The sequence below is a fragment of the Mus caroli genome, chromosome 5 (genome assembly GCF_900094665.2).
Source record: "Mus caroli chromosome 5, CAROLI_EIJ_v1.1, whole genome shotgun sequence".
Classification (NCBI taxonomy): Eukaryota; Metazoa; Chordata; class Mammalia; order Rodentia; family Muridae; genus Mus; species Mus caroli.
Genome location: NC_034574.1, coordinates 114919449 through 114942341, shown reverse-complemented (window position 1 = coordinate 114942341; position 22893 = coordinate 114919449). Strand labels below are relative to the sequence as shown.

The window sequence follows — 22893 nt, the reverse complement described above, 5'->3', positions numbered from 1 at the left end:
GGTACAGGCTTCTGAGCCTTTATCATTCCGTTTCTTGTCCCACAAAATGCTTCTCCTTCCCCCCAGCTGTATAAGTAAATGCCCATGTGTCCTGCAAGGATCCACCCACATGCCTTGGTGTGAGATTTTCTGTCTGTCTGTCTGTCTGTCTTGAATGACATGTGACTCATCCTTCACCTGCTGTTCCTAAGAACCTCAGGATCAGCCCCTCTACCTCTCTCCGGGGCTGGTAGTGTACAGTACCACACACACACACACACACACACACACCATCACAACCCTCTGACAGCTTTCAGCAACTCCTAGAATGGAATCCAGACACCTAAATGTCTGTTTGAGATTTTGTACCACCCACCCCACCTGCCCTCTTTGTGCCTGCCCTCCCCTTCCTTTTTTCAAATACTTCTTGATCGCTCACCCCCTGCCTCAGGACCTTTGCATGCTCTCTTCTTGCATAACCCCTGTTGCTTGGGCATTTTACCCACCACAGACAAAGCTCACAGCCTGGGCCCTGTAAGGATCTGGATCAGGTGACTCTTGGTCACAGGCTGGCCTCTGCCTGAGTGTTCCCATAGCATCACCAGTCACCCATAAGCATCTCCCTCAGTGACAGCCAGAAGCAGGTGAGGCACCAGCAGGCATCCCTGACATCTGTCGCTCCTCCAGAGTTCTGGTCACATGTCACTCTTACAGGGAACTGCTAAGACTACCGATCTCTTTGGTGGGCCCTTTCACACAGCTACACACACACACACACACACACACACACACACACACCTGTAGACTCCTCTGTTTCCCGGTAGTCCCCACTCAGCAGGAGCTGGAGAGGCACTGATGAAGCAAGTATTGATTGACGTGTGATACGATTGACAGGCACGGTTCTTGGTGTTTCTGTCCCAGGCAGCACTCTGGTTACTCTGCGGTTCCCAATTCATTATTCCCCGTGACCTGCGTGTGAGCTGGGGACTGTCTTTGTCAGCATCTTACAATGCAAGCAGGAGATGAGCACAGGGGGCTAGTGACCTGCCCAAAGCCACACAGCTGCTTTGAATTGGCAGCCATGACCTTGAACCATGATTTATTGAGCCTTTACTATGTGCCAGGTCTCGAGGAATACAATATCAAACAGGGGAGCCCTAGGTTACACACACACACACACACACATACGTGTGCAGGCACATATGGAAAAATATGTGCTCCTTTTTAAGGCACTAAGATTCCCCCAGACGTTAAACAGGGTCACACAGCCAGCTGGTGGCTCAGACCCTTCTCCTTCTTCTGGACCTTGTATGTTTCCCACTTCATACCCTGTCCACAGAGCAGGGACAGTCTAGCAATCTAGCCAGTCAATTATAATAATATTTTTCTCTCCAGATGTTTAAAAGGAGCGAGGGGGTTGGCATGCTAAGGTATAATCATGGCTCAGAGCCCGAGCTGACGTTAGTTATTAATTAGGCCATTATGCATTCCACGGTGATAATTGCTTTGCGGTGGAGTCACCAAGCATGAAACGGACCCGGCGAAGGAACGCAATCTATCAGTTCTTGGATCCCCAGTGCAGCGCAGTTGCTCACCTTGAGCTGGTGCCTCAGCGGGAAACAAAAAGAAATTAATGGTGCCAGTGAGAGACACGTGCGAGCCAGACCCTTCCCTCATCCCAGCCCTGGAAGTGGTCCCCACCTGGCCCCAGGGACAGCACTGAAGCCAAGTGAAAATGCCCATTTGTCTTGGGGACATCTTTCCCTGTCTTCTCTTCCCAGCCTTGTCATGTGTGGGGAAACGCTACTACTGCCTCCTCCATCTCTGCTCTTGGCAGTGACGGGCTGGGTGAGTCACGGACACAGCCTCTCCACCTGGGCTCTGCCTCCACCCAGGTTCCCACCCTGGCCTCAGTGGATGGGAGATGCACCACTCTGTATCTGCTCGAAAGCCTAGGGGTGGGGGGAGGTATCAGTAGCAGACACAGCCGGAGTCCAGTCTCAGCACAGGAAACAGAGATCAGGGTGAGCACCGTCATGTTTACAGAGTACCCAGCATTTGCTAGATGCACCCATTGCTGTTTGGTTTCTTGGTGGTTGGTCCTTGGTGGCTGCCCATTTTACAGATGAAGATGGGCCGCCGGGGTGATCCCGGCACTGGGCCCACAGCTGCTGGTGTAGCTGGGCTTCGAACCCCGAACCAAACAGAGCATCTTCCCACCTGGGACAAAGGTCATCCTCTGCCCGTTTCCAGGACAACTTCCTCCGCTTCCAGGTGCTTCTGGGTGAACCAGGTTTGCCTCAACTGAGTCGCATCAGTCATACAGGTCTGAGTTCAGACCCCACCCCCTCCCACCCCCCAGGTAATGGAAGCCTGCCCGGCCCATCAGCCCCGATCCAACCAGCTGCAGAACACAAGTCAAACTCAGCACAAACATGGCAACCCAGCTTACCACAGGGAGGGAGGAAGCCCGCAGAGCCAGGCCTGGCCCTTAGCCTTGTATCGATTGTGTCTGCCTGGCATAAAAGTTCCTGAGTATCCTTGATGATCTCCATCCTCCCCACACCGCTCCCCGCTCCTCCTTCCAGCTTTGCTGTGGATGTTAACTCCCTGCAGGAAACAAAGGGGACACTGTCGGCAGAGAGTGACAGGCACAGTCCGTCTCCGGGGCCGGATTGCTGTGACAGGGAGTGGATGTCATCCAGCCCCCACAGAAACACTTGGACACAGAGAGGTGGTTGGAGGGCCACCTTGGTGACCTGTCAAGAATGAGAGCCAGCACATGAGAGGCTAAACCAGAAGGGTCGATGGGAGTTCAAGGCCAGGCGGAGGCTGGAAGGATGGCTCAGCTGAGCTCTTGCAAAGGACCAGGGTTCAGTTCCCAGCTTTCCCATCAGGCAGCTCACAGCTGCTTGTAACTCCAGCTCCAGGGGGTCTGACACGTTCTTCTGGCCTGTGTAAGCTGGACTCACACATATGCACACACATGCACACACAAGGTCTCTTTGAAAGGCCCAAGGTGCTCCATACCATTGACCCCGAGTTCATTTCCAAATGAGATGGCACTGGAGACTAGACAGAGCCTCCCCAACATCTGCCCTGTCTCCCGACTTCTCTAAGGCAAAGTCCCATCCCTGGCTAATCCCCAGACACTCCCTCTGTTGCTGACATGTCACTGGCACTTCGGACTCGGCCTTGTACTGCATTGCTTAGTAGTCTGTCTCAGTACCGTACTCCTCGAAGCGGGAAGAAGGGACTTCTGCGTCTGAAGCTGTCCCGTCAGGCGACCAGGTGGGGACATCCAGCTCTTGGGATGTTGGAGAGGAGACGCTGTCTTTCTTCCATGTGCTTCCTTCTCTGGCTGGACTCAGACACCATCATCCGTCATTTAGGCAAATACTTATCGGGCTTTTCCTACAAGCCAGATGCTGTTCTGAGTGCTGAGAGAAACACTCTCCCTGGATGTGCGGATCGATGGCCTTGTGGCCTGCTGGGTTTTGAGGCTCACTCCATACTGGGGCACCCCAGGCCCATTCCTCACCCCATCATTCCAAACCAGACAGAGGGCTATTCTTTTGTTCCTTCGGGTTGATACAAGGTTTCAGGTAGCCCAGGCTAGCATGAACTCCTGATCCTCCTGCCTCTACTTCCTATGTCCTGAGGTTGCAGGTCTGCCCCATCACACCCAACCAAGACTGTCGACAGCCCAGTGACTGTCCTAAGGCACAACAGCATATAAACGCTATGGGACCGAAGCGGCTGAGAAACTTCTAGATGGAGGCGGGGGCAGGGGTGGGGGCAGACTCTGGGCTGAATTCCAAGCTCACTGCCTCCCCTTATAAATAAAGCTTTATTAGAATCCAGCCTCCTGTGCACATGGTTGCCACCACTTTGCAGGGTCTGGGCAGGGCTCAGCCGTGGCGACAGAGACCGTAGTATAGGCCAAAGTGCTTAAAGTGATTTACTAAGGCTAGAGCCAGGCACCTCCTCTGTGCCCCATCCCGCTAAGGTTCCCTCAGGACTTCCTCAGCCCCTCGGAAGAGACTTCCCAAAGGCCACCACTATATTTAAAAGCCTGGGAAGGACCGGCACTTTGATGACATTTGCGTGGCCGCCATTCCTTAAAGGGCATGCATGTTCCTCTAGCTTTGCTCTTCCGGGCTGGCATTTTGGAAAATGTGCCAGAGTGGCCTCGAGAGGAGGAAGCACTATCTGGAGTCCCCCAGTGCCAACTTCCCAGGGATGGGCCATTGAGTGTGTAGCCAAGAGAAGGTGAGGTCACTAAGCCATCATGGGCAGGCAGACATGATATAGAATCCTCGAGGGGACAGCCCAAGGATCAGGGCAGGCCGGGGGTTCTGGCGATCGCTGACTCTGTGCCCTCACCCTCGTCTCTAGGTTCTGGCAATTTGCACCTCTCAGATGCCAGCCTCTAACTTAACCCTTGTAGTCCTTTGGCCAGAATTTTTTTTTTGTTTGTTTTGTTTTTTTGAGACAGGGTTTCTCTGTATAGCCCTGGCTGTCTTGGAACTCACTTTGTAGACCAGGCTGGCCTCGAACTCAGAAATCCACCTGCCTCTGCTGGGATTAAAGGCGTGCACCACCACCGCCTGGCCTGGCCAGAAATTCTAAGCGCTGCCTAAGTCTTGGCCAGTGTTACCTCACGTTTACCAGCGACAAGCCTCTGGAGTGGAACGCTTGCCTAGCATGGGCAGAGGAGGCTCTGGGTTGCATCTCAGCACCGTAAGAGGAGAAACAGCAAATAAAGCCTGACTTTTAACCGCTAGCGTTAGACACACCCACTGGGGGCTGGGTGGCCCTATGCTGTAACAGGAAAACTGAGGTATAGGCAGATCGGAGACAAGTCGCTGATTTTTCCCAGCTGTCCACCCCCTGACACTTCACGCAGGGGCTGGCCAGGCTCCGCAGCTCTGCCTCGCTTTGAGGAGCTTCACCCATCGCCAGCTGCACCTCACATGGAGAGAGACTCCATGGAGACCACACTGCTGTGGACAGGACTTTAGATCTTAGTAGCTCAGAGCCGATTCTAAAGCCCACAGGACCCTTCCTCAAATCCCTATGCCTTTATTAGGCACCAACTGCATGCATGCCCCGTATTTTCCTGACCTTTCTCATGGCCCCCTCTCCTCAGAGCCAGTCACCCCTCCACCTCACCAGGACTTGACTTGCATGGAGTTATCTGGGTGCCCAGAGGGATGGGTGGACAGGGCCTGGCTCTCCTGGGTCAGGGATGAGGTAGGACAGAGGGCTTGCTGCGACTCGGGGAAGCAACCGGCTGGATGTGCAAAGTCCCCAGCAAAACAAGGCTATGGTTGTTCCTGGGTTCCAGCCCTTTGTCACCTAGCTGCATCTTTGGGGACATGGGATATACAGGAACAGTGACCTCAAGGAGAGTGTGGGGATATGGACCCGAGGTTGTCAGGGCTCCAGGGCAGGTGCACCAGGGTGGGGTGGGAGCATTTAGATCATGGCCAGTCTGAGCAGATGGCTCCAGGTGGCTGCTGTCGATGGAAGCGTGGGTCCCGGGTGGCCAGATCCTCCGACTCCCCGGAGAAGCTGGCAGTTTGGCACTCTTCTGGTTTTAAAATCCTGGATCCCTCTAGATGCACATATTTACATATTCCAGTCCTTTCTGGGGTGTCATTTACATACCACAGTCAAATGTGCAAATCCGGAGTGTCTGGCTTGATGGGTTCTGACAGCTCCAATATTTTTTAAACACTGGCGTATCCAAGAAAATAGGCTCGCAGGGTGGCTCCAGCCCACCCTTCACGGCCTTTCCCGGCTGTCACGTGCCACGTGACCCACGACTGCACACGTGCGGCATCCACGGGGCAGGGCCTGGCCTTGGGAAGATACAGACGATAACTGAAAGTCACGATGTATGGCAACAGCATGGGTCCCGGGGCCCCGGTTCGAGTCCCCCTTTCTGCAACTTGCTGTGTATTTTTTTTTCACGGCTTACTCCGCCTCTCTGAATCCTGGCTCTCGCTGTTGTTAACATGGGGAATATGACAGTGACCCTCCCAGGACTTTGGTCTAAGTTGAGGAGGTTCATGTGACGACGAGGCCTTAGCAAAACTTCAGATGCGTGCTAAAATCTTGAGACGTGGTCTTCCAGGTTCTTTTTTTTTTTTTTTTCTCAGAGTAGTTTGAGGTTGAAAGACAATTGGAACCAGGGCTTTAAAGTCTCCACGCATCCCCACGGCCCTGGCTATAAGCTTTGTGTGGCCTGCCGCGGCCATATTGATGAGTGTAGTGCCTGCACTACGTAGCACTGTGTGGCACTGTGGGTTTGGATAAGTCCATGACACCAGGAAAACCTACCTTCATCTTCTGAAGGACAGACAGTGGAAGCCAACTGTCACATCCAACACGAAGGCCACCATCACCCACTTAGGTTGCTAGGAGGCCACACAAATTCCAGCCCCTGTTCCCTGCCACATAGCCAGTTCTGCATCTGTAGTCTTGTATGACCTTAGCCCTCCTGTGTGGCTTGAAGCCACTGTCTCAGCTTCTCTGGACCACTTAACTTGGGAACCATCTCTCACCCAGGGCTGCCTTCGCTCCTTGGTAACAGCTATCAGTGAATTCAGCCTTCTGGGGTAATGTCACGTAAGGTGCACTATGGGTACAGAAACAAAGTCACATTCCGAGTGGCCACTTTAGCTGTTCCCGTGGCAAGGCCAGCAGGCCACATCCCAGTCAGCACAGAGTCACCTTCACCCAGCCAAGGGCACTCAGACAGGACCACAGGTCTTCTCAGCATCCTGGACAAGGGCTCATGGTCCATCCTCGGCCACACCCTCACAAAACCAGAAGCCGTCCCACCCTCCTCTCCAGACACAGCCCAGAGCCAGTTTCTTTTTTTCTTCTTCTCTTTATCTCTCTCTTTACTTCCTTCCCTCCTTCCTTCCTTCCTTCCTTCCTTCCTTCTTTCCCTTTTTCTACCCTCAAAGCAAAATTTATTTGTAAGATACTAAAGGAAGCCCTCCCGTCCCTTTCATGCCAGCAGCCCTCAGCCGAGAAGCGAAATCGTGTATTTCGCTGCTAAAAAAAGCCCTGGCTTATACAATTTTAACAATAGAAAAATGATCTTTGCGCTCCAGTGCGCGGAGGCTTGGAGGGAAAGCGGCAGTGTTCAGGTGGCTGTCGCATTACAAATGAGCAGTTCTCCTTTGTTTTGAGTGACAGGTAATTTAAATGCCGTCTTATATGGAGGCCAGGGTTGGCTGTTTTGGTTTTTTTTTTCCTACCCCAGAATTGGGAGGGGGCAAAAATGATGGGGGGGGGGAAGGAGAACTGAGGGACTCTGATGAGAAGTTTAGCTTGGACTGTTTAATTAGGAGATCAGGAGTTTCCGATTGGAGTAATTGGTAATTATGCCATAGCTAATAGCAGCCGTAGCCTGGCCTGCTGAGCAGGGAGGGGAGGGGGGGGGGAGGAAGGGGGTGCGAGGGTGGACCTTGCTGAGTCCCCAGAACCTGGTGCAAGCAAATTAGGGGCCACACTGTGTCGCTTGAAAAAGGGTTCGTAGCACCAACATCTGAAAACAGGGCTCTCTACTTTACTTTTAACCTGGGGCTAAGAACAAATATGGTAATAATAAAATTTCCGGTGGTTCCTCTTGCCCCAGCGGAAGGATGTCCCCCCTCAGCCTTTGCATCAGGCCTGGTGACAGTGACACATGGCAGAAGAGGCACAGGTGCAGAGAGGAGTGTGAACCGTCTTGCCTGGGGTGATTAGAATCGATGCACTCGAGCCAGGGAAGGCATTGAGGGCCTGGGAGGACGGCTCGGTGGTTAGAGAGTGCTAACTTCTGTACAAGCATGGAGAGTTGAAACTCCTAGCACGCATGTAAAAATCCAGACATGGAGGCAAAGACTGGAGGAGCCCAATTTTGCCTGGCTTTAAACCCCAGCAGTCAAGAGCCAGAAAGACCACCATGTGGCAACAGGTCTCTCTTTCTCCTGATTTACCTGCTGCCTGGCTACCAGGATCCTGTCAGGTTCCTCCACAGCAGGCCGTGTAGTTGCCAAACTATTACTGTTTCTAACGGCGAGGTTCTGTGGGGCATGGGGCTGGCCACCGCTGACTCCACATCACCCGTGTGGCCTCCAGATGGCTGCTGTCACAGCTCTGTCTGGACACTTTACTCCTACCCTTCTTTGTGACCAGGTAGAGTCATATGGGTGTTGCCATGGCAGGGTCTGTCCCTGCTGGCCTCCTCAGTCCTAGAAATCTGCAAGCTAGACAGATAGGGCATGAAAGAATGGCCCTAGCTGTGTGCTAATAAAACTTTATTTACAGGAGCAAATGAAGGGCCAGATTTGGCCTACAGCCTGTAGTCTGCCAACCCTTTCTTGGCACTCCAAGCAAGGAGAGGGAGAGGGAGAGGGAGAGAGAGAGAGAGAGAGAGAGAGAGACAGCCATCCATATGAAGTTGTTTGGATTTTTCTAGAAGCTATATTACATTTTTAAAAATAAGAAGAAACTGATAGATTTAATTTTAATAATAACTTTGATTTCACCTAATCCGTCCTCAGCAATGTTCTGTCAACAAGCAGTAGATATAAAATGATTATTGGGGACTTTTTCATCTCCTTTTCTGTGGTAAAAGTCAGAAACTCCCTTTTTCTTGCCACTCATCCAAGTGTTGAATGGCCACAGTAATTATTTTTTGATGTGTATGTATTTGTATGTGAGGGAGACACACGTGTTCCACAGAGTAAATGGAGAAATCAAGGGACCCGGCAGGAGCCAATTCTTTCCTTCTACTGTGTGGGCACAGGAAATCAGACTTGGGACAGCAGACTCTATGGCAAGTATCTCTAACCACTGAGATATCCCACCAGCTATGGAATGGCCACCGTTAAGGGTCTAATGGCGTGTGAATGTAGTGAGCGTATTGGACAGCTCAGCTCTCAGGGCATTCTACAAAGACAGTCATAGAAATAAAGGCACCACTACAAACTGGTGGGCGCTTTGACAGGAGAGCAGGGAGGGCCATGGGTGATGCTAGGGTAACTGCAAAGGACTCGGCCAGCCCTTGTCCCCTCTCCCACTTTTATGAGTTATAAGGACATTCTGCAAACCCCAGTCAAGACCTCCTTCATTGAGGATGATGACAACCAGAGGGTCTGGCATTTTTATATATTCTCCAGCTCAGGAAGGAGCAACAGTGTTGCTTCTTGTGACCATTAGCTACAGGATAGTCAAGCAGCAGCCTCTAGCCTCACGAAGCTGCAGGACCCTGGGACACAGCAGTATCCAGACGGGGTCACAATGACCACCTCCTTGCCTGGGGCTCTTGCTTTCCTAGGGACAAAGGGTCCCAATTTGCCCGCCCACACAGACAATGGCAGAGGTAACTTGGTGACTTGCTTTGGTGACATGTCTTTGAAGACAGATATTCACAAACAGGAATGCATGGTCTGCCTCTGCATGTTATTGGCATTGCCCTCCTCTTGGGGACACTCGCAAATTCGCTGCTCCCCAACACTTCCAAGAACCGCTACCCTGCTGTGGCTCGTGTTCCTTCGTTTGCTTAGAATGGTCTGTCTCTGCGGGATGGCAAATCTCCCTGAGTTGGGTGACTCCACTTTCACGGGCTTCCTGCCCTTTTCCTTTCTTGCCACACTTTCCTTCTCAGCGAAAGAAGAGGATTCGCCAAGTTCCCTCACCGAAGTGGTCGACTTTTGCCCATGTCCACCCTACCCCTGCCAGCCTTGCCCCAACAATGCTTTTTGCGTTTTCTTCCAAACATTTAGGGCTTGTAACAAAACATGGTGTGGGGGTGTCGCCTCGAGTTTCATGTTCCCACTGGTTTATGGCTATTCTTAGTCCTCAGGACTGGGCATATGACTGGGACTCTTGGGAAACGTCGGTTGAATGAATAATAAAAAAAATTGTCACCCTGGAAGGTCACAGAGACCAGGGTCTGTTCTCAGAATACTGAAGTGAAACTGCCATTCTCAGTGGCTTTTTAAGTCCTTGTTCCACACTGACCTCGAAATTCTCTCCACTTCTCTAAATGACTCCTGTTCTGAAAGGCCTCTGCGGACCCCCTCTGTCAGGATGAAATCTAACGATCACAGACAGAACCTGACACTTCCCGTAACCACATTGTTAAATGGTAAAAAGCGACGACACGTCTTCACTTCAGAGTGTAGCTCCGTTGTTTGTTTTTTGTTTTTTGTTTTTTTTTTAATGGCAGCGAGCGATGCTGTCTTTTCTTTTTCTTTTTTTTTAATGCTAAGTCTTTGAAACCCTGTGTGTAATTTACGCTCATTACATGCTTTGATTTGGACTCCCCTTGGTTCAAGTGGTCAGGAGCCACACATGGCTTTGGCAGCCATATTGGGCGGCATGGCAGCCATTTTCAGAGTGTGAACCTCTACGTTGAATGTGGTTTTTCTTGGGTCATGGTATGTTTTTCTCTGTGCAAGGCAGGTTTTCTCTTAGGTTGTTTAAAAAAAAAAAAAAAACACAAGAGTGACAAACACCATTTAGTTGTTCACTCAGAGCAGACAGCCAAGGAAGAAATTGGTCACCCTTGGGGGTAAACATATCTATGAGGCCCCAGGCATACCAGGAGCTAAAACACTGGATACTCTAGCGCCCCTTTAAAGGAGTTGTGTCATTAACTTCTTCCCTTTACAAACAGGAAAATAAAGGTGGGAGGATTTCCGTGAATTCCTGGCCAGCATGCCATGCTGGAAGTGCATTTTAAACCCCTGGTGTCTACCTTTCTGGACAGGTTTGCTTCAAATGGCCTCTGCCATTGGAAAGCAAAAGCACCCCAGACGCCATCTTGGCTGGGCATAGAGTTTGGTGCTATGCCCTCCATTTGTTGATTCTGTAAATGGCCTTGAAGGGCTGGGAGTGGGGCTCAGTTTCTAGAATGTCCGCTTAGCGTGCATGAAGCCCTGGGTTCAACCCCCAGCACCGCATAAACTAAACAAGGGGACACATGCTTGGGACCTCAGCATTTGAGGTGCAGCAGAAAGGCCAAGAGTTCAAGGTTTTCCTCAGTTACAAAGTGAATTTGAAGGCAGTCTGCACTGTGTAAGCTCCACTGCCCCACTCGGAAAAAAAATTACATTGGGCACTGACTTTGTGCCAGAGAGAGCTCTGAGGGATGTGTTTAAGGGAGACTTTGGCTGTAGATCCATCCCCCTGTCTCTTGGAGCTCATCACTGAGAGTTAGGGGAACCACCAGCACACACAGAAGACTAACAATCCACACAGGAAGTTGGTGCCAGGAGGGATACATATCGCACTGGCAGCATGAGACTTTCTGCTGCCCACTGTGGCCCAGCCAGACAGGACCCCGAAGATAAGCAGCTGGCATCGGTACCTGCTAGGGGCTAGCCTCAGGCACAGAAGGCTCAGGACACTGCATCACAATCAGCCAGCAAGAGCTGAGATCAAGGCAGCTGGCATTCACTGCCTGAACCAGGGAATAAGAGGGTCCTGAGCCTAGAAGTCCTCCTGTGGCCAGGACCCCGGGAGTCACTGGGCCACGTGGTGCAGGGTGACACCCATCTTCCACAAAGACTCAGTGTCAGGCAGGAAGCATTTATTGAGGACCGTCAGTATACCAGGAACGCTCGTACAAAGTCGATTACTCTAATGTTGGCTGGAGCTGCCAGTGTCTTCTAAGAACTGACAAGTTTACAATACTAGCCAAACATGCCCCGCTTCCTCCCAAAGCATGTCCATGTTTGAACTCGACAGCACTGCGCTCCAGTAGAGATGCACAGCCAATATTGTTAATAACCTACTGTTTGTCTTTCTGTGTTTAGATCTCTTAAGAGGGTTAGGAAGTGGATCCTATTATGATTTAGCCACCCCACGTCACCACCATTTTACTGCTAAGGAAACAGGCAGAGAGGGGGCAGTGACTTGTCTAAGGTCACACAGCCAGGCACAGCCCAGCTGGGCTCTGAGCTCAGATTTCTCAATGTGAAGAGTGGTTGTTCAACTTGTAACTGTCTTCAGTGCTCCCGCCACGCCCCCCCAAAACCATCGCCCAAAAAGATACCGGTCTCCTTGCAGGTCCAGGGTCACAGCTCCACGTGACACTTTTCTCTTCTTTCCAAAGGTGGTGGCTCTCAGTAAGAGAAGTCGGGAGGCAGAGGCAGCGTTCCTGAGTGTTTATAAGCAATTGATTGAAGCACCAGGTAAGAGGCTCTCGGGCTCTGTCATTGAGTAATTACCACGGAGGAGGAGCATCCCGAGTGGGTGACACGGATGCCACAGTGGCTTCGTGGTGCTGGAGTCTGGGGACAGGACTGAACCCAGGGGGAGGCCAGGCCCTCTGGAAGCTGAGGATGGGGGTGGGAAGGGGCGCGTATGTGTGTGTGTGTGTGCGCGCGCGCGCGCGCGTGTGTGTGTGTGTGTGTGTGTGTGTGTGTGTGTGTGTGTGTGTGTGTGAGAGAGAGAGAGAGAGAGAGAGAGAGAGAGAGAGACTTGACCAGCCCATTGTGAAGTTACCTGTCGGCTCCGTTATCCAGCTTTCTGCCTGATGGGTGGGAGGGCAACTCTGATATCTTGCCCTCCGGGGGAACCCCTTCCAGGGCTACAGCTTGAAGCAGGGGGCAATAGAAGGATAATGTCATCTTTTCTACAGCCAAACTTGGAATCTTAGTATTGAGGGAAGCCTGGCCCAAAAGAACAAATACCGGGTAGTTCCCCTCAGTGTGAACACAGCAGGCAGGAGTCAGCCCCTTAGCCTGCTTACCATGGTTAGAGCTGAACACCACACATACACGCACACACATACACACACACACACACACACTCACACTTGCATGCGTACACAGACACACATGCACATATACACACATGCATGCACACAGACACACATGCACACACATGCATGCACACAGACACACATGCACACACATGCATGCATTCACAGACACATATGCACACATACATACATGCATTCACACATGCATACATAGACATACATGCACACACATGCATACACAGACATATACACACATGCGTGCACAAATGGATACACAGACACATGTACACATGCAAACACAGACATATATGTGTGCAGACATGCATTTTACAGACACATGCACAAACATGCATGCATACACAAACACATGCACACACATGCATACACAGGCATGTGCACACACATGCATGCACACATGCATACACCGACACACATGCACATACAGACAAACACACACACACATGCAAGTGCATACATGCGCACACATCTGTTGTCAGATAAACAGATGTCCAAAGCATGTTCCATCCACACTGGACTATGAATCAGCCTTGAGAAGGAACACAGAGCCCATCTCACCATGGCAGCACGTGACTGTGTTCGAAGGAAGCATCTAGAACAGGCATCTGAATCGACTGTGAGAGACTGCAGGGGCCAGAGTCGGAGTACAGGGTTTCCTGTGGAGAGAGAAGATTCTAGAACTCCAGGGAGGCAGGGCAGCCATGCTCTGTAGGTGAGCTGAGTGCCACCAGGTGGTTTCCTTTCAGCAAGAGGTCTCCAGTGAGGCGAACATCACCTCAGGGGAACACAGCAGCCTCCCACTTTTGGGAGTCAGCCATCTCTGAGGTCAGGGCTCTGGGTGTGAGTCACACAACAATGTGACCCTTTTGAGGATGTTTGCCTGAAAATATCTGGCCCCGGCCACTCTCCCATTCGTTGGCCTGTGCCCACCCCTCACACTGCAGGTGTCCGGGCCTCAAGGCCAACACTCAGATGACCTGCCGTGCTTAGCCCCAGGCAGCCGTTCCAGCACTTGGGGTATCCAGACTCAGGTCACACATGAGGCTTCAAGTTGTGTGTGGTAGCTCACACGTGTGATCCCAGCACTCAGAAGGCTTAGGCTAACCTGGGCTACACAGCAAGACTCTGTCTCAGCTGGGAAGGTGGCTCCGTGGGTAAAATGCTTGCCTGGGTTCCATCCCAAGCACCCTGTAAAGTGCTGGGAATACTTGTGGTCCCGGGGAGGCGGGGCCAGGCTGATTGCCAGAGGAGAGGAGCTCCCAGACAGGAGACCTGTCTCAAAAGACAAAAGCAGTAGGTGCCTCATGAGGACTAAGGACCTCCACAGAGCACACACATGCATGTACACCCAGGCATGCACACATGCATGTACACACACACTTGCACACATGCACAGAAGAAACAATACTTCATTTCTTGAAGCCGCCATGGGACTCTCATCTTTCTGGATCCCAGGCTGGTTTGTTTTTTGTTTTTGTTTTTTTTTGGGGGGTGTGTGTTTGAAACTGGGTTTCTCTGTGTATCCCTGGCTATCCTGGAACTCACTCTGGATCTTAGAAAACCACCTGCCTCTGCCTCCCAAGTGCTGGGGTTAAAGGCGTGTGCCACCATTGCCCGGCCCAAGGCTGTTTGAACTCTGTTGTAAGCCTGGCCGAGAGCCACGTGAACTCCAGAGACAGGCATGGAACCTTCCAGAAACCCCTCATTGCTTCACACACTGTCTCTCCCCAAAGCCTGGGTACTCAGAGGTCACAAGAAGCCTGGAGAGCCCAGCGCTGACTTCCATGGCTGTGACTTCCTGGGTCTCCTCCTGTGAAGGAGGGAGAGGGGAAGGGAGGGAAGAGAGACAGAGATGCCACATCCCAGCTGTCATGGAGCTAGAAAACAAGGAGCCTTAACGGATGGAGGCCAGCCACACAAACGGCCCCTTTAGGGGCTCTAATTCATTTTCAAGACATTTAAGAATAACACAGTGCTTTAATGATTTCTTCAGGGAATCAGGAAGACGTATTTTTGTGCTCATTAAATGTTATCCGCAGACACGAGAAGCAAATGTCAGATGGGGAGGTTTTGGGGGGCTCGGAGCACTAGTGTGCGCGTGTATGTGTATGTGTGTGTGTGTACACACACATACACATACACACACACACACACACACACACACAGTCCTATGCAGCCGGGATGCACCGACTCTCCTTTGGTCTATGTCTTGACAGGCAAATTATTTGTCGCAGTTCCCCCCGCCCCCCAAGTCCTGATTCAACATTTCCGTCTGAATGAGTGGCTCCTGCCAGCACGAGTCCTTGGCAGGCAGCGAGACACAGCCTGATTGCTCAGCAACTATTTTGATAAGTGCGCAGTCCGTGTATCTGTAATTACGGAAGAAAACCGTAAATCTTTTGGATATTGTTCGCACAGATGTGGCACGAAGTGAGAAGAAGAAAAAAAAAAACCAGTAAAATGTGTTAAAAGCGTAATTAATGTCATTGTTGTGAGAGAAGACTTGATTTAAACCCTTGGCTTCAGCGTGCCGTGTTGACAGCCGATGTCTTCACTGCACACGAGCCAAGTCGTGGGGGGGACCCGGCCCGGCCTCAGCAGGAGAACTTGGGGACCTGGTGACTAGAACACAGGAAAAAGAAAAGGGGTACAAAAGGAGAGAGAGAGAGAGAGAGTCAGGGAGGCTGAGGGGGACACGAGGACTCGAGGACACTCAGCTGAGCCCACTACAAGGCAGGTGAGTGGCCCAGATGGCTTCTTGGATTTTGTTGGGGTTTCTAAAACTCCCTGCAGGTGCCTCTTGCTCCGTAGTATCTTCCGGAGTGAGACTGCAGGCAGAGGGGAGAAGTTTCCTCTGTTCTCAATGACCTGAGCCCAGAACCTCTCCCTCTCTGCTCTCTGGGTCTTTAGAAAAAGAGAGGGTCGTAGACCCTTTTGGTGGACTGGCGTGAGGGTTTGATGCACTGTGCGTGAGGACGTTTAAGGGAAACATCCCATAGCCTGTGGACTTCGGAGTCCAAGGGATGCAAGCGTCTATTGTGGATCTCACAGGGTCGTTACCTGTCTAGCACTCAGGGAACTGGGTGGGTGTTGCTGAGTCTGTGCTATAAGGAGCTGCCTGGCCAGGTTTCGGGGTTTTTTTTTAATGCATCTTCCCAGCCTAAAAGAACAAAAGAAGAAAGAAACAAAGTAGCTTTGCTTTACACACCCTCTGCTCAGAGGACAGGAAAGCAGAAAGACAGAGAGCTGCCGTCGGCTGCCTTCTCTTGTCCTGCATTGACTTCTGTGGAGTGGCGTCTGAGCCCCCGTGTGGCCACACCTTCCCCGGCATGCCTGTGGGTCCACCCTGTGAGACTCCAGACCCCGCAGCCTCAGTGGGGTTCTTTCTCTTCTGTGGGTGTTCCTGGTGTCCTGAGCTCCTCCCAACATTGCCCATGTGCTGAGGGCTCAGTGCTGCGACACAGGGTTCCTTGGATGAGAGAAAAATGTGGGAAAGAAAGTACACTGAAGCCTTGTCTTAATTCCAGACCCTGTGGTCAGAACAAATGAGGTTGTTTCCCCTGGTTGGTCTGCCCAGCTCTTTTTTACTCTTTACCCAGTGTGCTGTTTGACCAACTATTTGCGCAGTTCCTCCGTTTATAACAGGACTTAATTATTATTGATTTGTCGATGCTCTTTGTATATTAGGGACAGGGGCATTGGTACCGGTAGACATGTTTGGCATCTTCGCTGTTAAATGGACTTTTGCTTTTTAACTTTGTTCATAGCCTCTCTTATACATCGTACCTAGTAGACATTCAAGCAATGATTTCTAGAAAGTAGAGAATCTTACCAAATCTTTCTTTCTGTGTCCCATTTTTAAACACATTCTCACCTGAAGTTTAGAATTGGGTTTGTTTGGGTTTTTTTTTTTTTAGTATTCTTGCGATCTTCTTTTAAAATTTTAAATCTAAGCCATGTGAAATGTATTTTTGATGAAAGCAGGAGGTAAAATCACTAGTTTTGTCCCAAATGACAAGTTTTAGCGCCATCTAGTGATCAAGCCACTTTCACCTCCATGGAAAAGACATTTTAGTGTAACTGGGAACAGTGATGGCCCCTGCTGCCCCTACTTATATCCCCTCCTCCTCCTCTTCCTCCTCCTACTTCTCCTCTTCCCCGTCTTCCTCTTCTTCTGCATCTTCCTCTCCTTTTCTCCTTCCTCTTCCTCCCCTCCTCTTTCTCCTCCTTTTCTTCCTCTTCTTCCTCCTCTTCGTACTCTTCCTCCTCCCCCTCCCTCCTCTCTCCTTCTCTCCTTCCTTCCCTCCCTCGTGTTCCTAAGGAGTCATAAGAACATAGAGAACTACTTCACATGAGCTCAGACAGAAGGCCCAGGTACCATCTTGCCCGGACATTTCTAGGTGTTGTCTGTGTGACAGGCATCATGCCAGCTCCTCACAGGCACAAGCTTACTGACAAACGCCCCCAACACAAACACTCACACACACAAACACACACACACACTTACTCATACATCTGCACCTGTGGTTCCCAGTGTCCAACCTTGCTGTAGAATTCATTTGAAAATACAGGACTTTGGGAAAATGACCATCAGAGATTTGTGCTGTGGAAAGAGGGGGCACCCAGTGGGCAGGGTGTCACAGCCAGCCCTTTAGGAAAAGCGCTGGCCTGGGAGATGGGGAGTGCCGACATCTCCGGCATCTCTCCGGGTGTGAACCCCCAGAGCTGAGGGAAGCAAAGAGCTGCAAATGTGTGGAGGAGGGGCAGAGGAAGAAGGGCTCTGGGCACTGGGATGGGCCGGGCCCCTCTCTGCTGTCTTGTCTTACCGCTTCCTCCATGCCTGCCCTTCCCCAGGCCCGTGGGACACACAGCAGAGAACACCCAGCCTGCCTGCCGTCTGGCACACACTCCTCCCCCTGCACCTCTCATTCGACAAATATTCAGCACTTGCTGCTGTTTGTTGGCCTCTCTCCTACCACAGGGGCATGGTGCTGAGCAAGACAGACCTCTTCCTTCCACCCCGGGAGGTTCCACGCGCTTCACACACATACACACCACACACACACAGAGCCATGTTTGCATTAGGACACACATTTTGTGCCCCGGAAACTGACTCTCCCTCTCTGGGCTACTGTCTCTTCTCCACAGCTGAGCTCCTCCCACCTTGAGTAAGACAGAGCCTCAAGCGCCTGGCCTGTAGTAGCTGCTCAGCTAACAGTGGCTGCCGCTGTCCCCATCAGTGCCAGGGAGGGAGACCCTCATGCTAGGCAACTCTGCGGCCTCAGAGCCAGCCAGCACAGGCTGTTGTGGGGAGAAAGGAGTCAGCAGGCTCCTAGCTGTCCTGAAGGAAGGGACGTGTGCCCATCTGCTAAGGAAAAGTTAGGACTCTGGATTGAAATCAGTGTCTGTGCCGCCCACACGGCCACCGCCCAAGCCCAGATGGGAGCAGGCTGCTGCCTGGGCTCAAGCTTTGGGGAGCGTGTGCATACTTCTGCATATTTGTTCCTAAGGAGTCTCGTGGCCAGCCTTCTGGCTACGGCGTCCCAAAAAATCCTCAGTGTGTCACTTCAGGCGGACTCAGAGGGAGGGGAGGACCATGCTTCTCTCCCTGTCTCTCCAGCCCCTGTCTCCCACCCTGAGCTTCAGCAGGTGACCAGGTGACCAGGCTTTCCCTGTTATTTACAAGGATGCCCCAACCCCATTATTAGCCACCCATCAATCAAGAGCAGGCCATAGCCCTGAGCCACCCTGTCATCTTCCTCACCTGTGGTCACCTCTGCCTGTGGTCCCCCTCTTTAGAGGTCCAATCAGTTTAGTTTGTCTACAAACTCCTTCCCTCCTACACTTTGGGTTTGGGGGCTCCCAAACCCAAGATTTGCTTTTGAGAAATCTCAGTTAGACCAAAAAGCTGCTGTGTCCCCAGGGCCGCTGTTTCACTCCCTCCAAATGGGCCCTAGCTGTAGGAGCCACTGGAGAGGCAAGCAATCCTGTCTGTCACTTACTGTATCCCTGGCGTTCCAGGCTGAAAGGAGTGGCCTCTCTGAGCCCCGTACCCTCACTGGTAACTGGGCCCTGTGGTCATGAGGACCCAGTGAGGCCTTGTTCCTGGGACAGCAGTTCTAGTGGGTAGTGGGTGGGTAGTGTGGGGAGGGGGGAGTTGGGCGGGAATGGGGAGATGAGTGGCCTCCATTCCTCACCCTGCCCTGGGCTGTTTCTCCAGACGCATCCTGTTGACTAGAACATTCTCCTTTATCACCATGCTGGCTCTGCCCACTGTCACTCCCAGACAGGTCTTGCCTGCCCAGCCTATACAGGAGCCCATTCTCTCTGACATGGCCTCATCTGTCCCTTGCCCCCTCTGTCCATTCTGAGTGGCAGCTGCAGGGTTTTCCTCTCTGCCACCACTCCCACAGCCCAAACCGTCCTCAGCACCCAGCAGCCCCTGGCAGTACCTGGCTCAAGGAGGAGCCATGCCTGACACTTAGTTCAGGAGCAACAGCGGTGAACTCTGAACTCGTGGCTGCTGCTGTAACAAGCTTGCACCCCACAGTCCTGGAAGTTAGAAGCCACTGAAGCCCAACGCTCCCTAAGCTACCTTCCCAGCCAATGTCAAAGTTAGGATTGGACCATGAGCTTCCTATCCAGGTCCCTCTGCGTTTCCTCTAGGGTAGCCTTGAACTCTGTGGAATAAAGGCATGAGGAATTTAATGACTCCCACCCCACCCCACACACAGAGCCAGTTGTGACAGCGCCACACCTTTAGTTCCAGTACTTGGAGACAGAGTCAGGCGGATCTCTGAGGTCAGCCTGCTCTACAGAATGAGTTCCAGGACAGGCCAAGTGATGCAGAGAGAGATCCTGCCTCAATCAATCAATCAATCAGTCAGCCTTTCTCAGAGTGTCTGGTCCTGCCCTGGAAATCTAGCTTGGGCTGTGGTAGGTCCCTGCCCCATTCTTCACCCTGGGGAAGTCCCATCACTGTGCAACGGTTACTCCATCTGTGGGCACAACAGATACATCATTACCTACCTCCCGTCACGGCAGTGAGAGTGACGGGTCATTTCTCCCAGGAAGTGATGGCAGCATGTGGGGGGGTCACTCTCTGTCCCCAGACTTCACAGAACATTGCTCTAGGCTGGCTGGCCCCAGCGCTCCTGAGCTCCAGTGAGCACTGGGCTCTTGGGTTGGCCATAACGGCCAGCACCTGGCCTTGCTCACCTCTTTAACTCCTGCCCTCCCTACTCTGAGGAGTAACTGTGCAGACCACACGGGAAGGGGGGGGGCTGTTTCCACCCTAAGTCACGCACCTCTCTCCCTGTCTCTTATTTATTCATTTATGTAGGTTGTGCTGAGGATCAAACCCAGAGCCTCATGCCTGCTAGGCAAGCACTCTGCCTCAGAGCCACATCCCCAACCTTAGCCAAGGTCTTATATATCCCAGGCTGGCCTTGAACATGCGTCTTGTCAGCACTCCCGGTTTATGGGGAGCCCGGGTTGAAGCCCTGGGCTCCGTGCACACGAGGCGCAGCAAGTGCTAGACCATCTGAGCCATAACCCCAGCCTTTCCTTTACTAAGTGGCCCAGGCGGCCTTGACTTTATAACCCTCACGCCCCACCCAGCCTCTCCAGCCAAGCCCAGCTCAGGGTCTTGTTTTGAAATCTCCCCATTAATGTCTCCTGAGAAGCAAGACCTGCCCGAATTTCTTCCACATCTGGTGGACACACAGCCAGCAGGAAGCCCCTCAGGGTGGGCAAAGGGCTGTCCTTGGCCTCTGTGAACAGCAGGTAGCAGGAACCTTTTCCTGCCCTGGTGTGGTCCTTTGACCTGGCCTTCTGGGCCCCTGAGCTCTAAGCTGGAAAGGTCCCCACTCCTGTGGCCTCCTCAGCCTGTACTCCACCCTCCACCCCCATGTTTATCTAACTTCCCTGACCCCTGCAAACACCCGGTGCCTCTCTCTTTTTCTTCAAAAAAACAAAAAACAAAACAAAAAAAAGGCCACAATAGAAAGCAATTCCTTGAACTTATTAAAAAATCTAGACTTGTAAATTAATTTGTTCGTGTTGTACAAAGGCAGTGCAGATGGGCCTGTTAGCACGCACACAACAAATAATTAGAGATGAATTTTTAGCTGGCCTGCCTAATGCGCTTGCTGGGTTAATTATGTCAATGTATAATTACACCAGCCCGGGGAGGCATAATGGCACACCCCGCTGAGCAGGCCCAGCCTAATGACAGGCATCGGGGGTGGGGGGTGCTGACAGTGGAGAGCCATTGCCAAGTCCTACACACCTGCTCACCTCAGTACAGGCGCGACAATGGCAACGTCCAACCTCTCTGCCACCTAAGCTAACGGGAGACAGAAAAACAACACAAGGGGCCACCTTGTTCCAGCCAGACCCGAAGGCACCCCCATGCAGGCACGGCCCAAGCCTTTCTGCCAGCAAAAAATGTTATCAAGCTCCACTTGGTCAGGCTTCAACCAGGCTCAGTGGGAAGGGAGAGGCAGGGATGGGTGTGAACTCAAGCCCCCTTTTCGGGCATCTGTCCACTAAGGGATAAGGAGATGGACTTACAGACAGATGAGGCTGACCACATGAAGGCTAGACCTGTGAAGGATGCACAGGGTCTGTTTTTGTGTTAGAAGGTGAACTCAGTATGGAGGCCTTCCTGGAGGAGGTGGCATTTGAGCGGCTGGGTAGGGTGGGGAGCATGTTTTCAATGGTATCATAAAGAAGGAATAGCAAGCCGGGCGTGATGGCGCGCACCTTTAATCCCAGCACTTGGGAGGCAGAGGCAGGCGGATTTCTGGTCTACAAAGTGAGTTCCAGGACAGCCAGGGCTACACAGAAAAACCCTGTCTCAAAAAACAAAAAAAAAAAAAAAAAAAAAAAAAAGAAGGAAAAGAAGGAATAGCTAGGGCTTCTGTATGTTCTGAGGTCTGGGGGATGTTGTGTTAACCATTTTCTGTGTGCCTCATCACACACATACACACACACATGCTGCCATCTATGGCTAGGCACAGAGAGGGACAGCTGCTCCACAGGGGACTGTGGAGGCCATTCCTGTGCTGAGGTTTCTTACCTGCAAGGTGTCTTTCTCCTGGGCTTCTTGAGTGTGGTGTGTAAGATGGTAAGGTTGGCCAAGGCTTACATCCGGGTGTGGGCTTTCTTCTTCTTAACTGGGATATGTCACACAGCCCACGGTGCATCCACCCAGGGGTGAAAGCTTTACTGGATATAGAGAGTGAGGGGTATTCAGAGACCACATGACCAGTTTGAAGAGTCCAAGGGGCTGGACAGGTGGAAACCAGGTCCCACCAGGTGGGGGCACTCTCGTTCAGCTTGGCCCCCACAGCGCTTGCACTGCCTCTGAGTCCCTGGGCATATGGTCACTATATGAGCCTCTTTGTGGATCTACCATAATAGCAGATGTCAGTTCCACGCCAACTGAGACACTGTGGGGTTGGGGCACAGGGGTGGGGTCAGTCCCTTACAGTCATGGTGGGTAACATGGCAGTAAGCAGGCATGGTGCTGTGAGAAATAGCTGAGAGCTTACCATCTTCAACCGTGTGCAGCAGACAGAGCATAAGACTGGGCCTGGCGTCTGGGCATAGTGGCACATACCTTTAATCCCAGCCCTTGGGAGGCAGGAGCAGGCAGATCTCTGAGTTCAAGGCCAGACTGAACTACATAATAAGTTCCAGTACTACATAGAGAGGACTTGTCTCAAAACGATGGGTAGATAGATGGATGGGTGGATGGATGAATGGACAGATGGACAGACAGACAAACAAGAACGATTGAGCCCAGCATGAGCTTTAGAAACCTCAAAGCCCACTCCTGTTGACACAACTCCTCAAAGAGGCCACACCCCCTAATCCTTCCCAAACATTTCCACCAACTGAGAACCAAGCATTCAACCATACAAGCCTAGGTGGGTCATTCCCATTCCAAACCACCATAGGCGGCTGGGCATGTGCTGCCCTTGCAGAGGACCCCAGTTAGCTTCCCAGCACCCTCAGAAGATGGCTCACAGCTGCCTGTAACCCCAACTCCAGGGGTTCTGACACCTTTGGCCTCTGAAGACACCTGCACTCATGTGTGCATACACACAGGG

At 51.9% G+C, this 22893-nt stretch overlaps 1 protein-coding gene across 7 annotated transcripts in view; it reads left to right on the top strand.

Annotated features, from left to right (window-relative positions):
- The window catches only part of Cux2 (cut like homeobox 2), a 189329-nt gene that overhangs the window by 137279 nt on the left and 29157 nt on the right, over positions 1–22893 (top strand). For all 7 annotated transcript variants that reach the window (XM_029477893.1, XM_029477894.1, XM_029477892.1 and 4 more), the window contains one exon: positions 12107–12185. In XM_029477893.1, coding sequence (XP_029333753.1) covers positions 12107–12185 — 79 coding nt within the window. The remainder of the gene's footprint in view (positions 1–12106; positions 12186–22893) is intronic.